At 36.6% G+C, this 18,749-nt stretch overlaps 1 protein-coding gene across 15 annotated transcripts in view; it reads right to left on the reverse strand.

Moving 5' to 3' along the window:
- SYNE1 (spectrin repeat containing nuclear envelope protein 1) overlaps positions 1–18,749 on the reverse strand; it is a 320,818-nt gene that overhangs the window by 238,797 nt on the left and 63,272 nt on the right. For 12 of the 15 annotated variants that reach the window (XM_087773936.1, XM_087773946.1, XM_087773943.1 and 9 more), the window contains exons 4-10: positions 11,594–11,689; positions 9,633–9,716; positions 6,549–6,569; positions 6,174–6,266; positions 4,323–4,501; positions 2,120–2,316; positions 1,869–1,978 (exon numbers count right to left, since the gene is read on the reverse strand). In XM_087773936.1, the coding sequence (XP_087630062.1) occupies positions 1,869–1,978; positions 2,120–2,316; positions 4,323–4,501; positions 6,174–6,266; positions 6,549–6,569; positions 9,633–9,716; positions 11,594–11,689 (780 nt within the window). The remainder of the gene's footprint in view (positions 1–1,868; positions 1,979–2,119; positions 2,317–4,322; positions 4,502–6,173; positions 6,267–6,548; positions 6,570–9,632; positions 9,717–11,593; positions 11,690–18,749) is intronic. The other 3 variants (XM_087773951.1, XM_087773949.1, XM_087773938.1) reach the window with 1 other exon arrangement.

The following is an 18,749-nucleotide window of genomic DNA, read 5'->3' on the forward strand; positions in this document are numbered from 1 at the left end:
CACAGAAATACAAAAGTTTATAGTAATAAAAGACCAAAATGTGCCAAAAGGTTAGCCATTTGAGAGCTTATATCTAACCAGTCCCAAATAGATGAAAGCATTGTGCTGTTTTTATTCTATGTATTGCACTGCTTCAGGGCCAGTAACTACTTGGGATCCTAGACTTTTTGTGCATTGCTAACTGGCCTGGATCCATCCAGATCTCTTTCCCATCAACCTATGACATACCATCTGGTCATCATTTTGTACCATAGCCAGAGGCAAGTGAATTGGAAATTATGGTGGACAGGATTAGGGGGCAAGGTATAGAGTGGACATAGGTGCCTGATGGGGATGAGAATTTCTCCAGAGATGGATTAGCAGAATTTGTGTCATAAAAAAATGAGGGCCCCATAGCTGTTCTTGACTGGACACTCCACTGGAGAAGTAGAGTTTGTCTCAAACTGCCAGGCACTCCACCAGGGGTGTGAGAAGGAATATAGTTCTTCCTCAAGGAAATGAAGAATGATGACATTAGAAACTTAGGTGAACTGTCAAACTCTTAGTTTATTCTCAAAGTCTGGGAGTTACTGATTTCTGCAGTGTGACATGCAGGGGACCAGCAGTTCTACCAAAATTCTACCAGAATTCTGGAGGCAACTCAGTAGTTTCCATTTCACAGCTCATGTGTTATCATTGCTCTGGGCATAGCCAGAGGCAGGCAGAGCGTGGAGTGGCCAAGTCCTGCATTCCCCTGCATCGTCTCTGCATAAAGCTCAGGAGAAGGTGGTGAGGTTATTCCTGAAAATCCAACCCCAGCACAGGCAGCAGACCTGGCCGAGGCTGTTGGCAGCAGAAACTGCATTGTGTGCCACGGTATGGAGATGACAGGACTGCCTTAGCCTGCCACAGCATGAGGCTTCAGTGCTCACTCCCTCTGCTTCAGCAGTCCCATTGCTCAGTGGGATGCTGTGGCATTGGCACACATATGTCCTCAGACCAATGTTGCGAATGAAAAATTCCAGTACTCAGGCACTGGAATCAGACAGCAAAGCTACAGTTGCCTTAGCCACACATAGCCACAAGGAAGGAGATTCACTCTTCTATAGCTCTGTAGGGAACGCAAAGAAACACACAAAAAAAGTGCTTCCTCTTTCTCTCTTGCTGGGACTGAGCAGATTGTCTCAGCAGTGTTTCCTGTGTTTGCCATGAAGAAAGCACATGATCAGGATTAGGAAGTGAGTCATGATCACTTGGCATCACTGAGTATAGCCATTCTAGTGCAAAGCCAATGCACTAGAGCATACACAAAACAAAACAAAACAAAAAAAAAAACAAGAAAAAAACCATGACTGAAAACAATTTCTTAGAGCAAACAGTCAAACATCACTGTGCAATACAAAGAAACCTGTGTCAAAATTGTAACTGCCTCCTGAGCCTAAAAGCCCAAAGACTGTAAGTAGTCTCTTGGACTATTCTTGTTCTTATCCAGAAACCCAGTGTGATGGAAACAGAAGTGACGCATTGCTTCAGGTATCAAATTATTGCAGTCTCATTCGTGTTATGCTTGAAAACCTCTTAGGGAACTTCAGGATCCATTGGTTTGCTAGTATCTACAATAAATGTTTGTGTTCTTTTTGGCTTCTACTGCTGAAAATAATAAAATCTCTACAGAATCACCATTCTGTTTTCTCCATCTACTAGTAAACATCTGCAACACTGGTTCCTTTATTCTCAGCTAATCTTATCCAGTTTTCTTATTCTGCTTGCTTTTCACTTGAACTGCTTATCAAAAGGAAACAAAATATACTATAAGAGAGCTATAAAATGTATTTATAAAGCCCCCCTCATGATAAACTGATTTATATAGTTATGCAAGAAAAACTTACATCATTGTCCTGCACATCAGTCACTGTATGATGAGGATCAGGATAGTGCTTCAAAAACTGGGCTACATAGGTCATGACAGACTTTTCATCTGGCTTGTCAACATCCACATCTGCACAAGTACAGAACACGGTAAATTAATTTTTAGCTGAATGGCACAAAATGCTGCTTAAATGTCTAAACACGATGAAATAAGACATCTGATTTAACCCATGCAAGTAGTTCAAACTTTTTTCAACTATGCATTAGGTACCTTCTGGATCAAGGAGCCTTGGAATTCCTAGTTCTGCTTCTGCGAGTGTGAAGGCTTTTTCCAGGTTTTCTCTATTTGATCTTCCCCTCACTTTCTCCATGTCCACTAAATCTGGGCGGATAGCATGAATAACGGAATGAAATGCAACACCACTCCTCCAACTTTGTCCAAAATCTTTGATTTCAATTCCAACTTGCCTAAAGAATATGAAAGAAAAAAGAAAAAAAGTGACTTGCAACAACATCAGGACTAGATGAAATAGGGGAGGAGACAGGATGCTCCATCCAGTGGCTACCCATCATTAAACATAATGTTTAATGTTAACAACAAACACCTGTTGTTCCTGCAACGCTACTCAGGTCAACTACAGCTCCATCCATCCACTGCATATGTTCATTTCTGCCCAAGAAGATCCAAGAGTTTTTTTTGTCATATACCTACTGTATTTGTCTCCAGTGGGCTTACTAGTGGCAATAAACCAATAGTATTTTGAACAAATGAAGTGCACCAAGGTTCTCAAGGTTCTTGTACGACACACACAGAGTCTGTGGATGTACGCAGTTCCATTCACTATTCTCTCCCTCACTATAAAGAACTTCGTATCTCCCTCCATTATTAAGTACTGCAGTTCAGTTAGGAACATCAGTATTACACCAAAAAAAAAAAAAAAGAAAAAAGACTGCATTGATCTGTTATCTTTTAAAATGAAAGCATGAACAGTGACATCATTGCTGTTCAGGTGACAATGTAACACACAAATTTCTCTATATTCTTACCAAAAGCATGAGTGAAACTATAATTTCATACCCCCAGAACACTTACACATCCACTAAAAAATAAACACAAATGATCAAGAAATAGCAATATACAATGAGAAAGTAATCAGAACTGAATCACACTTCTGACTGCTTTTTTAAAAAGTAATTCTGAAAGGTATGGTGGTCCACAGACTGCAAGACTGTTTTTTACTTTGAGCATGCAAACTTCCTTTGAAGACACACTTCAACACTAAGGTAGTCCTCCCATTGGGAGGATCACAGCAACAGTAACTCTGAATGAAGGCTTCATTCAAAGCTCACTGTGATCAAACACCTTCACTGACTTCAGTGAGCTAGCCCTTGCAAATTACAATGATGTGAAGCAGGGCTAGGCAAAGTGTACCATCCTTTCTCTAGGCTTCTTTCAATGCATTTCACCTACTCTTTCCCAAAATGTTGACAGTTTCATTTATGAACCTTTGTTTGTTTGTATTTTCTTTGTTTACATGTCTGGAAATTGCAGCTGACCACTTTCGTTTGTCTGTCTCTTACTGACAACAGTGCAATAGGAAGAATGCCAAATTAGACTGTACTGCACTATAAATTACTGTATTCTACCTATTTATTGGAGAACTGGAGAAAGTCTGTATCTTTACAATTATATTTTTTTTCTCTGATGCACCATTCCGTAACTGGCCACTTCCTCTCTACATTTTGCAGGTGATTGATCTCTTCAAATAGCAGTGATTCCTTAATTTGAACAAATAAATCCATTTTATTCTTTTACATCTCTGAGTTTTATTTTCTTACTATAGAAGCCAACAAACTACTATTGTATCTTTGATCTAATTTATGCTTTTTTTTTTAATGCCTTTTTGGAGACAGAGCAAACATGGGATAATTACACCAAATAAAGGAGAAAATTCTTAAGTTAACAAGAGTTAGCAAGAAATAACTCCAAAATAACTTGGATTTAAAAGAAAGAAAATTCAGGGCAATTTTTGTAGTAATATGTCCCTTGTATCACAAAACTGCAGTAGGATATTCAAAATTTTCATCACCTGCCTTTCAACAGCAAGTGCCAGAATTTAGTGCTCCTACAAGCTCTGTTGCTGAGAAATGCTAAGTCAGTGTGGGACTTGCATTGTCACATCGAGTGTTTCGGCAGCAGGACTAATACGTTGTCATTCAGACATCGAATTCCCCTTTCAGTTCCTCATTCTGTCAAAGATAATCCCATTCATTATTCAGAAACTATAAAATATGACTGCTTGTAAAATTAATGCAAATTGTTATTTATTCCTTGCTTGTTGTATGGTGGTAACATTTAGCAGCCTCAGTTGTCAAAAAGAATATGATCACAAGGAGGTGCTATACAAATACAGAGCAAAAGGATAATCCCTGACTGAGAGAATTTAGAATCTGAAGAAAAGGTTTGCACTTACTTTGCTGCTGTGTACTGTATCCATTTTAACAAAGCCTTCCTGGCACTTCCTTGGACCTTGGTTACCACCTTCCGTTTGCTTGGGGGACTCGCAGTTTCTGAACTGACAACACTCTCCACAGAAGAAGCGCTGCTAGACAATGACTGCAGCTGTGGGAGATTGCTGGTAAGCTCTTCAATCTGTAGGGAAAAATGTTAATGGGCTGTTTGTAGATAATCTTCTTAATTCTCACCAGTTTCTTAAATAATTTCCTAATACAACTGACAAAGTTGGGCAGAAGCTATGATTAACATGCTGTGTTCTATTTAACTGTACATTAAAGTAGTTTCAAAAATGCTAATGTATGTGCCAGATGATAGTCTTAATTTCAGAAGTACAAAACATCTAGCAATCAGTGGCTTTCTTGACACCCTACAGCTAGAACAATATGCAAGTGTGTCATGTTATCTATTATGACAAATTACGATTGAAATAGGAGACAATGGCTTACATTTAGCTTGAATTCAAATTATAAAACAATCCACTAATTTCAGAGGAGGGTCATTCAATTAAAGAATGGGAGTGACCTCAATGATCTCATCTGGATAGTTCTTTATTTACCATTGTACAGTTTTGGCACAAATTCAATTGTGGCTTTGCTTAGTGGTACCTTGTGAAGGAACAGTGAATGCACTGCAGGCAAAGTGCATTAGTAGTGCTTGCCAAGGGTGTATGACAGTTATTCGCATCATGCCTTCCATCAAATGAAAATCATTAACTTGGTTCTTTTAAGAACATTAAGTTGGCTAACAATTTGGTTCTTTAACATGAAAAAGTTATATCCAGATGACGTTGCAATATTGTCTATGCCGTCTATTTAAAAAACAAAGTTTTGTCACATCACAGAATGACTCTGTCACAATGAGAACCACAGCTCTCACGCATTTCTGCTTTCATTCATGTTAAAATGATGTATCTGGCTGTGACAAATAAAGAAAAGTTCAAAAAATGACCCAAGTAAAACTGATGCAGGGAACTAGAGTTTCAGTAACTCTGAGAAGTGTAATTTTCCCCACTCATCTCAATGAGCTATAAATTAAAATAAAAATGTTAATATCCTTCTGGCTAACTTTTCTTCTGAGAAGGAGATCTGAACCATTGAGGTGTCGCACTGGTTGGTTCTTAGGAGAACAGCATCCCTGAGACATGAAAGCTACGTCACAAGAGAGTCGAAGCCAAAGAACTCCATAAAGAAGAGCAACAAAATCAGTTGGTTTTTAATTGCTGAGCAGTGACTCATTTTGTTAACTCATATGGACAGGATTTAGAAAACCATTTTTCCCTCCCACCTAACTTCAACAGAATGCAAATGATTTCTCCTCTACAAATTCAAACCCCTCTCAATCTACACCGTTCACAGCTAAATTATGTCCTTCCAAATATCTGCATCTTCCAGTGAAATGAGCATGTTTACATTGTTTGAAAATTACTCTCTGACATCAAATGCACTGGAATTAGACATACAGTACAATCACCACTGAGGGTGCTAAAGGTACTTGTACCAAGAATCCACAATTCTATTCTTTTTTTCTGTTGCTCTGTTGTATTCTTCAGAGAAAGTGGAAGAATATGTTCCAGTGATGAAGGAACTCCATTCTAGGCCCAGAACAATCTATTCCAAAGACAAGTATCTAATTTTAACCAGTGTGAAGCACCCCTACCATCAACTGTTGCTTTATTCAGGATCAGATCCTCAGCTAATTATAAAGTGACTTAGCTATGGTGAAAGACTGAAACTGCACCAGTTCATATGAAATGATGACCTGAACTATTATTTGAGCAAGCTACACTGAAGTATAAAAAATGTAGTACCTGAAAATATAAAATTATGGTCCACACCAAGCCAAGCACAATAGAAGGCCTGCCATCAGCAATATCAGTTGAGTTTATGTTGACAAGCTTAATCTATACAGGAAAGAAAACATGAGTTATTACCACCCTCAAGGAATGATAACAATTATGAAACACATTTCAAATAGGTTTTATATTTTTATTGCATTTTTGCAATCAAATAACAAGTTTCTTAATTAAGAAAAAATCATTGAATGGTGCAATTTCACTTTATAGACAAGTATAGCTATAGGTAATGAAAGATTTTTAAGACCATTGCATGCTATTATTTGTAGAAAAAATATTTAATTTCAAGCAGAAAGAACAATAAAAATTACATATAACCACTGTACAAACCGGAGATCCTCTGTATATGGACTAGCATGAAAAGCAAAGGGAAAAAGATGATACAAAAAAAAGTTTTGAATGATTAATTATTAGGTAAATGCATTAATTTAATTTTATAATGCAAAGAAAGCACATTTTTGGAACATCTTACAACACAATTAATAAGGAAAACAAATTAAATACTGTGCAACAGATTTTAAATTATGCAGGGGTTTCTTGCTATAGTTCTAATAGATTTGGAAAGAAAAGAGAAAAGTGAGTTTAAGAATAAACAAGAAAAGGAAAAGGGGGGGAGAAAGCATAAAAGAAAGATAAGGGAAAAAAGAATGCCACAGTTCTCTAGTAGAGAGCCTTTTATTGTAAAGGATATTACCACCAGTGATTAAGGCTCCCTTGCAAGACAAACCTGACTATGCTTCTTTTAAAATGAGAAAAGAGTTGGAAAAAATAAGTTGTTCGAGGTCACATAAAGTTTTTCAACAGAAACGGGAACAGATTCTATGACTCTTAACTCCCAAGTGCTAATCTATAGCCTGAATAAAGTATCACCCTAAATTAAGCTCATAAGATAAAAGGCAGTAAAGGAGGGGATAAAGAGTATATCATAAAGAAATCAGCAGATAGATAATGCTCAAGGAAATGGAATAAAACAGGTTGTATTGGAAAAATAGCAAATACGTTAATACTTATTTTCTCAGCGAAACTAAGAGTCTGCCATCAATCATGATATAAATATGAAGGGCTGCTAAAGTGTTCATGCACTACAAGCTTGTTCATAGACAAAGGTTATGGAAAAGCCTTGGAGAATAGGTTAAAGAAAGGCAGGAGAATGACTTTAGGTGACCTCATTTGTCTCCCCAAAATGGAGAAAAGACTGCATTTCTCTGAATCAGCAGCTGGAAACCCACTAGATGATGTCAAGAGCAATCAAAAAATTGTTGTTCAGGGCTGTGAAGCTCTTTTCAGAATTAAAACTCCACAGGCTGCTTGGGAAGAGGCAGAGGAGAAATCCCCACAGGTTATATTTCCATTCCTCTTCACCAAGCAATCTGACAAAACTCTGGGAAAACTGACATTACTTGCTTCTCTACCAGTCAATAAGGAAAATTTTCTGTTACCTACCTAAAGAAAAATATACCAAGAGTCTCATTCTCTCAGCTGGACCAATTCCAACAAAAGCTTTTCTTTCTCTAGAAAGCGAGGTTTTTCTTATATGGATTACAAATTGAAAGATTTATAGGACTCAACTAAAGCTTCTGATTAGGCTACTGTTCATAGAAGCATAGCCTATCTAGTCTGGTTATTGTGTTACCTTTGTCTTATACTCCATTAAAATGGATATAAAACTACAAAATACACTTTTCAGAACCACTAAAAAAACAGTTTGGTCTGGAATGACATCTGTTAATTGCCAGCTGCATTTTGCAGTATAACAGGAGTATTTGCAGAAGCCTGTTTGCACAGTAAAAATAGGAAGTGGATTAAACATGCAATAAACTTTACTTATGGGAGAGCCCATGGAGGAACGAGACCCTGTCAGCACTCCCCAAAGCATTGTGCATGGCCACCCATCTCCCTTCGTTCACCATTGAGTACAGACCAGGGACTGCACTCAGCTACTGAAGAGGCATTTGTTGTCTGAACAGCATCCCCATCTCCTCTGGGAGGAAGAGGGTGACAGACTGGAGAGATGCATCCTTCAGGCTGGATTCAACCTAGAGACCACCTGCTAATGCACACCAATCTACCTGACAAACTGCATATTTCCAACTTCCTCCAGAAGAAAATCTGGCATATTGATACAAAGTACAGACAAAAATACTCAGATATTGCAAGCAAATTCACGGCACTCCATTTCTGGCAATCTATCTTGATCCTCAGTTACCTAGCTGCACTGCTATATTACTCCTGGGATCTAAGGTGGGTCATTCAAATTTCAGGTCACCCAGTACATTGTGACATGTAGACTAGGGAAGCATGGGTTTTTTGCTCTTCACCTCAGCCTTGTCTTTTCTTATACAGGTCTCACCAGAAAGCAGCTCTCTTTGTATCTAAGCCTCCACTATCAGACTGCATGTGATATGGTTTGTATTAACAAACTGTACTACATAAACTAGTGAAATCGTGAACTAAAGCTGAATTTCACTTTGGGAATATATTTGTCTTTGCTTTGGTTATACATTTTTCAATTAAAAAAAGTACTCTTATAGATTTCTTTCTACAGGCATCTGCTAAGATTGTTTCCCACGTAAGAGAAATATAATTAGGTCAAGATGCCATAGGGTTAAAGAGAGGGAAAGAATGCCAAAAGCCAACAACTCCTGGTATACAGCAGTGGAGACATAAAATTCATCAGGTGTTACATCTGCATTGAGAAAAATTGAACTAAAATGCAGAAATTAGAAGAACAAAATATCTGTAATCTAATTAAAAAAACAGATACAAGTCATTACAATATAGAGAGAAAAGTAAGGGAAAAAAGGTAGAAGAATGCTTTTATTTGATATTCATACCTAGATCACATCAAGCTTTCAGGTTTTCTGTCTTTTGTTAAATTTAGAAAATATTTTATTTCATTTCTAAAATGGCCACAGCACTGACTTCACCAGAATCAAACCAGGAATTAGTCTGAAGTCCTGCCAAGCTAATAAGAGGTCACACTGTTCTAAATTTTCATGTCTATACTTTTAGGGAGTAGAGTTTTTCATGTACAACCTAGTGAAGTCCATAAATCTATTCTTCTAATAATAAATGAACGCCTATACTGAACTGAAGATCATTGTTCTTTGCTGAGAACAGCAACAGGAAACATGAGGACCTGAAGAGCACATAAAAAAAAAAAAAGGAGAACATCCAAGGTGATTCTAACTAAAAAAAAAAAAAAAAAGTTTTACCCTATACTTTGCTACATATTAGTGTTGGAACTTGACAGTTTTACTTTACAGCAACTTTTAGGCACTGTATAGAAACTAAAGACTACATACATAGCACCAATTTTGGAGAATAAGAACCAGTACGTGGATACAAATCATACATTAAAGGAAAGAAAGAAAAAAGTAAGGAAAAACCAGGACTAAGTGCTACCAAACCTACCCGTCTTCCTTCTAGAAACTTAAGAGCTGTGCCAATGTTGGCAACCCAGTGAATTCGCTTCAGCTGACGTCCCTGCTCACAAGGCTTAAAGAGAAAGAACAGTGTAAACTCCAATTAGATTTACACCAATTTGCTGCAAAAAATGAAGTTCCAGATTATTATAAATTCCTATGTACATAACTTAGTCTGATTTACATGTTAAAATGTTCTTTGGAACAGTCAAATTCTATTTTTGCATATACTAACAGGGAGGACTGACAGACATAGGGGACGTAACTGTGACAGTTCTATTATAAAAAAGTTATAAGATTTCTTAATAACCTCAGGATGTAAGCTGTCAGCTTCAGCCCATAAACATCAAATCAGAGAACTGTTTTTATGGAAAATAAACTACTTCTCTTTTTATACACACACACACACACACACATATATACACACATATTTGAAAGAAGGCAACATTCTCTTAGTAAAATATTTTTGCTTGCAAAGGAGAAATCAAGGTAGTTGTTATTTTTAAAATATCAGTCTGCAGTGAAGACATTTTACCTAGAGGATTTTTATCCATTCTCTCTAATACCTCATTGGTGATAAAAAACCAGGTATCACAAACCCTCACTGAACAATTAATTTTGCTGAACTTTAGACATGTAGGGTAAAAAAAGACAGAATTCTTTGGATTAAATAAAGAACACATCCTAGGCTTCTAATACTCTACAGTGGAATTAAAATCCCCACTGAATCTTATACTGTAATGCAAATAGACCACTACTATCATTTAAATTCATGTTCATAAATTTACAAGTGGATTTAACAAAGGCCTGCTATAGATTCTGAAACTCCTCTTGCAGTTACTACAGAATATCATATTCTGCTATACATGACCTTTAAATAAACCAGACATTATTCTGGTTCTGTGATATCTCTTGTCTTTCACTAATTAATGTAGGCAGGATACAATCCAACGAAGTTCATTGTAAGAGGTGCCATCATTAAAATTCTTTTCCTATTTTACTGCTTCTGTTTTGCCACAAGAGGGAGACTTTCTGTCTTAGACAAACAGAAACAGAAATGGGTATATTTCAACAGAGCAGAAACACACTTGAAAGCACAGTTTTTTTCCCATCTTACAGTAAAATCACTCTTGCAGTCTGAATTACTACCTAATTTTGGGTATCGCCTGTGATCAAAACAGAGGTGGAATATGAAAAAGGGGCAAAGGTGTGGCACTTGCAAATTGCCTGCACGTGAGGGAACGGGTAACGTCTGAACCCTACAGCAAGCTGAATGACGGACAGTTGCCCTGCTTTTTCAGATGCTGCCACCCGATCTGTGAGATGGTTTGGAAAAAGTGAGAGCCCTTGGCCTAAAACCCTTTCATTTTTCTCCCACATCACACGCACAAAACTAGCCTAGCTCCCAAGAGACAGTCTATTTGCCATGTATACACCCTAGCCTCTGTACACGACTTGGTTGTGAAAAAGCCATTTGGCATCAGTTAAGGTTCTTTACAGTAGCAGAGCAGCTGTCTAGGTAAATGGATTTAAGGCCCCATGAAATCTGAGGGGCTCACAATTTTTTTTTTCAGAGAGAAAGCTGTAAATGTAACAAGAGAAGATTGTCATTATTTCTTCAAGATGTATGGAAGTAGCTTGCAGTTTAGACCTTGTTTCTGTCATAGTAGTAACTCCCAGATGAACTGCAAAGATTAATACAAATACGCAATTTTTATAAACTAGTAAGACAAAATTAATAGAAAATGCATAAAATCAAGAATGTCAGTCCGTAATCATCTTTTTTTTTTGTTTTGTAACCAAATAGCCCACTCTGTGAATAAACTTATTTTGCTATGTTGCAGTCAGGTTTTTTATGGTATTCAAATATAGAAACATATTAGAAAATTATACCCTAGAGAAGTTATGCAAGTATCCTGTACATTCAGAAGGAAGGAAGGAAGTTCTTACCAGCTTCTGCCCTGAAAGAACCTCCAAAAGGGCAATTAGCATTACCCCATCTTTGATATCTTCAAACAGATCATTCACCAGCAAGGGAGGATTGCGCTGAAAAGGGAGAAGACTTCAGATGTTATAAAGGCTCACGAGCATTACATCCTACCTCCCTTCCTTCCAAACAGAAGCACAAAGAGTGGCTGGTCTCCTTCTTTTTTAAAATGTTTAATATCAATGTATCATTTAACCATTGCTTTGCCACCATATTGTTTAACTATTTAACATTTCTGGCACAGGACTGTAACACTACATGCTTTCTGCCACTAATGATACAATGCAAAAACCTTCTGCTCCCTAAAACAAGCAAAGAAACACACCAACAACTGTCTATGAGTCTATAAAATATGCACAACTTACAGATGTACTGTTACAGTCACATTTCAATTGATCAGCATATTTTGCCTAGTGTTAAGTATGTCACAGAAATTTCACTCTCTCAGTCTGAGAAATACAAGGAGCTGTATGAAGGATAGGTCCCTAAAGCAGTGTGGCTGGTTGAGCAACACTGCTTCTTTCTCACAGCTGACAGTTGTTACACTAAGTTGCTGTATTTTCTCTCCTTTCCTCCAGGCCTTGCAGACTTCCAGTGCTGTTAACACTGTGTCAGCTTCTATTTAAGACAAATTGCTTAACGTATGTCTTTACATTTGCAAACACAACAACGATAATACTGAAAAATCTGTAAACAGATGATGTTTTAGGAATTTTGAACAACAAGGTCACATCATTAAATTCTATCTTCTTAAATACATCCCAGTTTGTGGAACTATGGCTCTCAGCTGGTCAGTACTTTAATGATCACAAAGTATCTCTTACAAAAAAAAGGTTTAAACTTGGTCCAGCTGAAATAAATGAAATAAACACCCTCTAGCTTCCATGAGCTTGTCAGCATTCACATACTACTACTATTTATACCTGCTCGTTCACTAAAACAACAATCAGACTACAAAATTCTTGAAATTAGTTTAGGTTTAATAATTTGCTTTTGGGGTACTTCTGAAAAAAGATGAACGTACAACTTGATCTACTACTTCTGTTCTGTAGAAACATAGATTTGAAAAGATGAAAGTAACAAATGAAACACTGCTCTTGAAGAGGTAGAAATGCTACAACAAATCAGGATAAAGCAAAGGTTTCTAGTTCCCAAAATCAAAACACCCTGTCTTCATTGTTCAGCTTGGATCAACTAATATTTCAATGAGATGTAATTTTGGCATAAAGTGGAAAAAGAACTCTGCTGAAAGCAGACTTCATCTGAGATTTGATGTGCTCTGATAGCCACAATAATAAAAGATTCTATTTTCTCGTGTATATAAAATAAAGCAATTACAACTCATTATGAGGGTATATTTAATCATAGCTCTTTTTTATTTCCTAGTAATGCAATAGATAATGGATCATGTTCTCCCTTAATATAACACCAAAGAAATCAACGGAGCAAACAGGTCACTGGAGATTAATTTGTTCCAGTCTTGCATCACAGGCAGTTGACATAAATGCAATTAATTTTCCTCACCTTCTATGTTATCATTTCCTGTTTGAAGTTTGGAGCAGCTTTTGTTTTATCAGTATTACCACATAATATAATACTGAAGAATTTTGTGCTAAAATAATTCAGCAATAAAGGCAAGAGGATTATAGCAGCTGACATCCTAATCCCAACAGGAGGTAAAAGCCTAAAAAATCTCACCACCTATCTAAATGCCCCAGGAGTGAGGTTTGTCTCTTGAAGCTCACTCTACAGTAATGAAGAGAAACAGGTTCTTATAGACGGAGATTTAGGATACATTTAAATTGAAGGGAAGGTAAGATTTATAGTGCCCCACAGCCCTGGCGTCCATAACATGCCTGTCAGACAACCTGTTTGAGCACAACACAGCTCCCTTCCAGCTCGAGCAGTTTGGTATCCTTACTCTCAAACAGGGGTACAGGCCAGAATTTGCCTCATCCCAACATGGAGTCAAAAGTCATCTGGCATTCATATGCAAACCAAATCTGGGAAGCACCTCTGGTTTCCACAGTGCATAGCTTCACACTGTAGATACAACCTCTGATCGCCCATGCCAAGCTCTTGCTCTGAACCATCCTTCACTGGTCGCTCTTCACTGACAGCAGTTACAAAACCAACCTTTGCACCCTAACTGAGGCATAGTACTAAGGTAAGGCAGTAAAAGTATCCCTGAGGTAAGTAAGTAAATTAACACCTACGATACTTTCCTTTTGACATGAAGCGAATAATGGTTTGGGGAAAACTAGGGGAAGTATGAGAAAGCATTGAATAACATGAGAAGCAGCAAAGAAACCATCAAATGACTTACACCAAAGTTAATAAGACCTACTGCTCTGAAGTGTGAGAAGCACAAAAATTGTCCATAAATCAGCAGGCTGAAATGCACTTTTTGTTGCTGGAAGGTTGCATAATTACAAACATTGCTAGTGTTTAGCAGCACACACCATGTACCTTAACACCAATAAAACAGGAACAGAAGGCAGGTACAACAGCTGTGTCACAAGATCTCCTGTATGAGACTCCTCTAATATGGAAAATTAGTTAATTATACAGACTGCCAAAAACGATTTGCGTATTACGCTTTATAATACAATGTTTTTTCACTACCCTCAAGATGTTAACAGCTAATTACAAGGAAGTAAGACCCTCATTGTGTTTCATAAATCACTTTTTTTTTTTTTTTACTATTCTGGGCTCATAGCATAGAATTTACCCTATTATTATGACTCCAGTCTCTCTCAGAAGTATGGAGTAAGTTATATTTTTAGTGGCATATATAGAAGAATAGATTCCTCTTTTAGATAAGGATTCCGTAGATACCAATCTTATTCTCCATGCTGATACAGTTCAGGAAGATATACATACACTAGCTGATACTGAGAAGTTCATACACCCTTATTTATTGTATATGGACCACCGCACAGGATGGCTCAAGCTACGTGACTGTTTTTCCAGGAAGATCCTCTACTGAGATTAACACAACATCCTCTGCTGGAATGGATAAATACCTACTCCTTGGCCGCATATATAATGTCAGAAGAAATGAAAGGAGAAAGTGAAGCTGTACACTGCTTACTTATTAGCCTCCAGAGAAGAAAGGGTTTTTTTGTAAAGCTGTATTCAGATTAAATCTCTTGAATACTTTTTATTCTAGAGACTCAACAGGACTTAACACGTATTCACTTAGTTGCCTTAATGCACTGCCGAAATACTAACTGTAAATCAGTAAAAGCAGGGAAAGAAAACTAACTTAAAATTTTGTAATCTTGAAAATGTTGAATGTACTCCAGAAATTGGCTTTTTGCACGTAAATGTATAGCTCCAGCAATGCAATCAACTGCAATGATCCTAATACGCTGTATTTTGAATACTGGAAAGCCTGTGCAAAGAATTTAATGAAGTAATTTTTAAATCAGGAAAAAAGAACTTTTTAAAAGGATATGAAGTAAACTCTCAAAATCCTATAATATTAAAGAAAAGCTGTTATTTATAAACTTCAACAAAATTCTTTGGTGGAACTCAGGATATACTTCGATGAACAATCAGACATCAAATCCACAATTTGTCAGGTCTACACTAAGATTTCAGATGCCTTAGTATTTGATTTTGGTTTTTTGTAAGCTTCTTCAAGAAAGCAAAGTAGCAAAATAATACTAATAATATGCTACATACTGCATTGCATGTATTCTACTAAACACTCATTTATTGCAGTATATGCAATCACTGTAGTGTAGTTTATAGTGACAATGACATTTAGGAACAGTCATGTCACAAAGAGGGAGGCACACTCAGCACAAGTAAATTCATGTGCTCTGTAGGAGGAATATGAATTAATTGGGAATGAATCTTAAAGGTTAATGAAGCAGATTTTTCCCATATTAAATATTTATTTAAATAACTGTATTTAGAATTGATCACAAATAGGAACTGATGAGGAAATGCTTTGCTTAAACTTGTTGCTCTTAAAAACTTACCTAATTTGCTGTAGTGTTCAGGAAATATTCTGAATGATTTAAAGAACTGAACATCAGTACATATGAAAAGTATTTGACTGACAAGCCTCAAAAAAAGGGATTTATAATAGACCTGCAATCTCTAGACATTCCTCTTCTGACACAGTAAAATAAGTTTTGTAAAATCTAAACCTCAGATATGGAACCAACATATATTTGCTAAGCTTTACTCTTCTATTCCAACACTTTTTCTTGCATTTCATTTCTCATTTGCATCTTTGCTACAGGAGTCTTTTCCTCACACCCTGTACTTAACGCCTCTAATGAATAAATCATACTATACAAACAACAGTATTTGCATCATAATGAATACCAATGCAAATATTGAAAACTATCTTTGCCACACTAATTTTTAAATAATGTTTCAAAAACTGCTGAAAAAACCCACGTGCACAAACAGGAACAAATCTGTGTAACTACTGAATTTGTCTCTGCAGGGAAATACATGTGAGAACAGGAAGGAGAATGTGAAACTTCAGAGTTACTCTGTAATAGCTGGCCCACCCCTCCACCCCCAATTTAATTCGTAAATCCTTAGAGCACATAGGTTTTCATGTTCCTTGCTGTTAATGACTTTTTTTATGACTAAAGTCTGAGGGACTTAGCCCTAAATTTTGCATGATTAGTTTCACCACACAAATTAATTTAGTGTTCACTGTTTAACATTAGAGGTTATGTGCAATACTAGTGAAAACATACAGTGACTGTTGGAACAGAAAACTGCCAGTTATATTTTCCTCATCATGCAGTCAAGATGGAGATTAGCTTAAATTTTTTCTGTGTCAGTGACTAAGATACCGGGAGCTTCTGTTTTCCCATTTGAAAAGGACAAAAAGACACAGAATTACTTAGTGCATTGATGAAAATTGATGAGGTTCATGTATGAAGACCAAGTTACATTCTAAGAACAAACTACCATCGCTGAGAGCATTGTGTGTAAGACCTGTAGATATTGATATACACATTCCTTTTTCTTCCTTTCTTTGCTATAAAACATATGTTTTGCAATTCAAAAGCCTTAATGTAAGGTTTAATGCCCAAGTTTAATTCAGCATTATGAAAACACTGTGTAAGTATAATTTAAAAATGTTCACTCATTCTTACTTTTATTTTTATTTGATATCCATCTTCTGTTTTTGTTTGTTGCTGTGTGCAGCCTTTTAATGGAAATAAAAATGAATAATAATTTCTTCCAGTATGTATTTGTTGTTCACTCTATTTGGTGAGTTTACAACAATACTTTGGTGAGTACAAATACTGAAGTTATCCCTACACCTGGAAACAAAGATGTTATTTGATTGGGTTAAACCAATTTACAGTTTGTGTTTCAAAGCTTTGAAACTACTGTTCCCCAACACTTTCACCAAAGATGACAAAGGCAATAAAAGGCATATGCCTCTGTTGTTTTACAAAGAGGCATGTTTACTCATCTAATACACTATCTAAAAAATTGGCATAGGCAATGACATGAAAAACATTTAAGTAATTGCTGTTCTGAATGGGTCTAATGTCTCCTTTTTGACATAGTTGGTGTAACATTGTTCTGTATTTTAAGCTTAGACTTTGAAAAGATGCCTCAAAAGATACTCAGAAGCATACTCAAATTATATCTGTCTTTGAAGGCTGAGAGAGGAGGGAGGTTCAGTTCTAGAACCTTAGAGAAATATGAATAAATAACATGCAATTAGAAAACTTCCTGTCCTGTTAACCATGCATATCTCATTTATCATTAGTAGAACTGCACAGAGGCACAAAAATTAAACTGGATGGCCAGAAGATAGATCACATTCATTTGGTAGCTTGGGCCCCAATTTCTGCAAGTGGGTGGCAGAGAAAAGAGACAGTTTCCAGTTGCTGAGTCTCATCAGATTCCTGAGTCAGAATCAAGGAATGGATTCAGCTGGGGTTAGGGAGACAGACAGCAGAGGGACAGATGCAGCCTAGTGCTACAGCTGACCCAAAATGAAGCTGCATTATACTACCTGTTAGTTATCATACTTGCAGCTTTTTCCTCTTTGTTTGTCCCCTGTGGGACATTGCCCTGTGGGTGACGGCACAGCTTGCGCTAGGACTGTTTTACCTCAACTTTTCTTTGAGGTGTCACATAATTAGCTGATGCCAAGTCCTCTACTGTCTTCTACTTGTGGAAGAATTTACCTTTGAATTAGGAAACACAATTTTAAAATGGTAGCATTCTGTTGTAAGAGCAAGAGAGAATAAAAAAATTGCACCTCCCTCCGACTCCCTTTCATAAAGCTCAATTCACTGGTACTTTCATTTCATTTACCTGTTTTGTTCACCCTTATTTATTTGTATCCATATTCTCAAACCCATTCTTAACTTTATAGTTAAAAAGCCAATTTTTTTTTTTTAATTTACTCGATGGACTTAACTTAGTTATTGAATTAGTTCCTGTTTCAATTAGAGCATGACTTGTTAAAAGAAAAGCATACACTAAGATTTTAAAGATTAGCAGTGAAGAATCTTTCACTCATAGCAAACCCTGACAAACTATCACATCCTGCTTTATATTCTCAAATTACTAATTTTTCTCAGTTCTACCTAACACAATCAAATCAGTTCTGCATTTCCTTTTCTTTCAAATCACTACCCTTCACGATGTCAGAAACTGCTCTTTTTTTAATCCTCTTTTGCTTTACTCAACCAACACAGTCTAAGGATGAAAACTCTACCTTAGTACCCTAGTAGAGTTTCCTTTCCTTTGCCATCAGTAAACCCATCTTTCAAATTGCTACAGTGAAACCCCATCAATCTTTGATTAGAAAACATTAATTTCTCCTGGTTTTGAGGCTTCATGAATTACCAGCACTTTTTCAAAAACATTCAGACTCATTCATGATGGAACATTTCTCCAGATAGCCATGGTGTTACAGATACTTTAGATATAGTTTTTAGGGGTTTTTTCTTATGTCTTATTTATTTCTTATTTCCTCCTATTACTTTTTCCATACTAATTTTACTAGATTAGGAAAATGGCAACTCTTAAACTTTCCTCTAAAAGCGCAAGGAAAGAAACCCAAAGTTTTACAAGGGTAGCCAAGAAACAGAGAGCCAATTTGAAGTGAAG

This window comes from Nipponia nippon, unplaced genomic scaffold (genome assembly GCF_047370975.1).
Source record: "Nipponia nippon isolate SJK-2023a ecotype South Korea unplaced genomic scaffold, ASM4737097v1 scaffold_4, whole genome shotgun sequence".
Taxonomy (NCBI): domain Eukaryota; kingdom Metazoa; phylum Chordata; class Aves; order Pelecaniformes; family Threskiornithidae; genus Nipponia; species Nipponia nippon.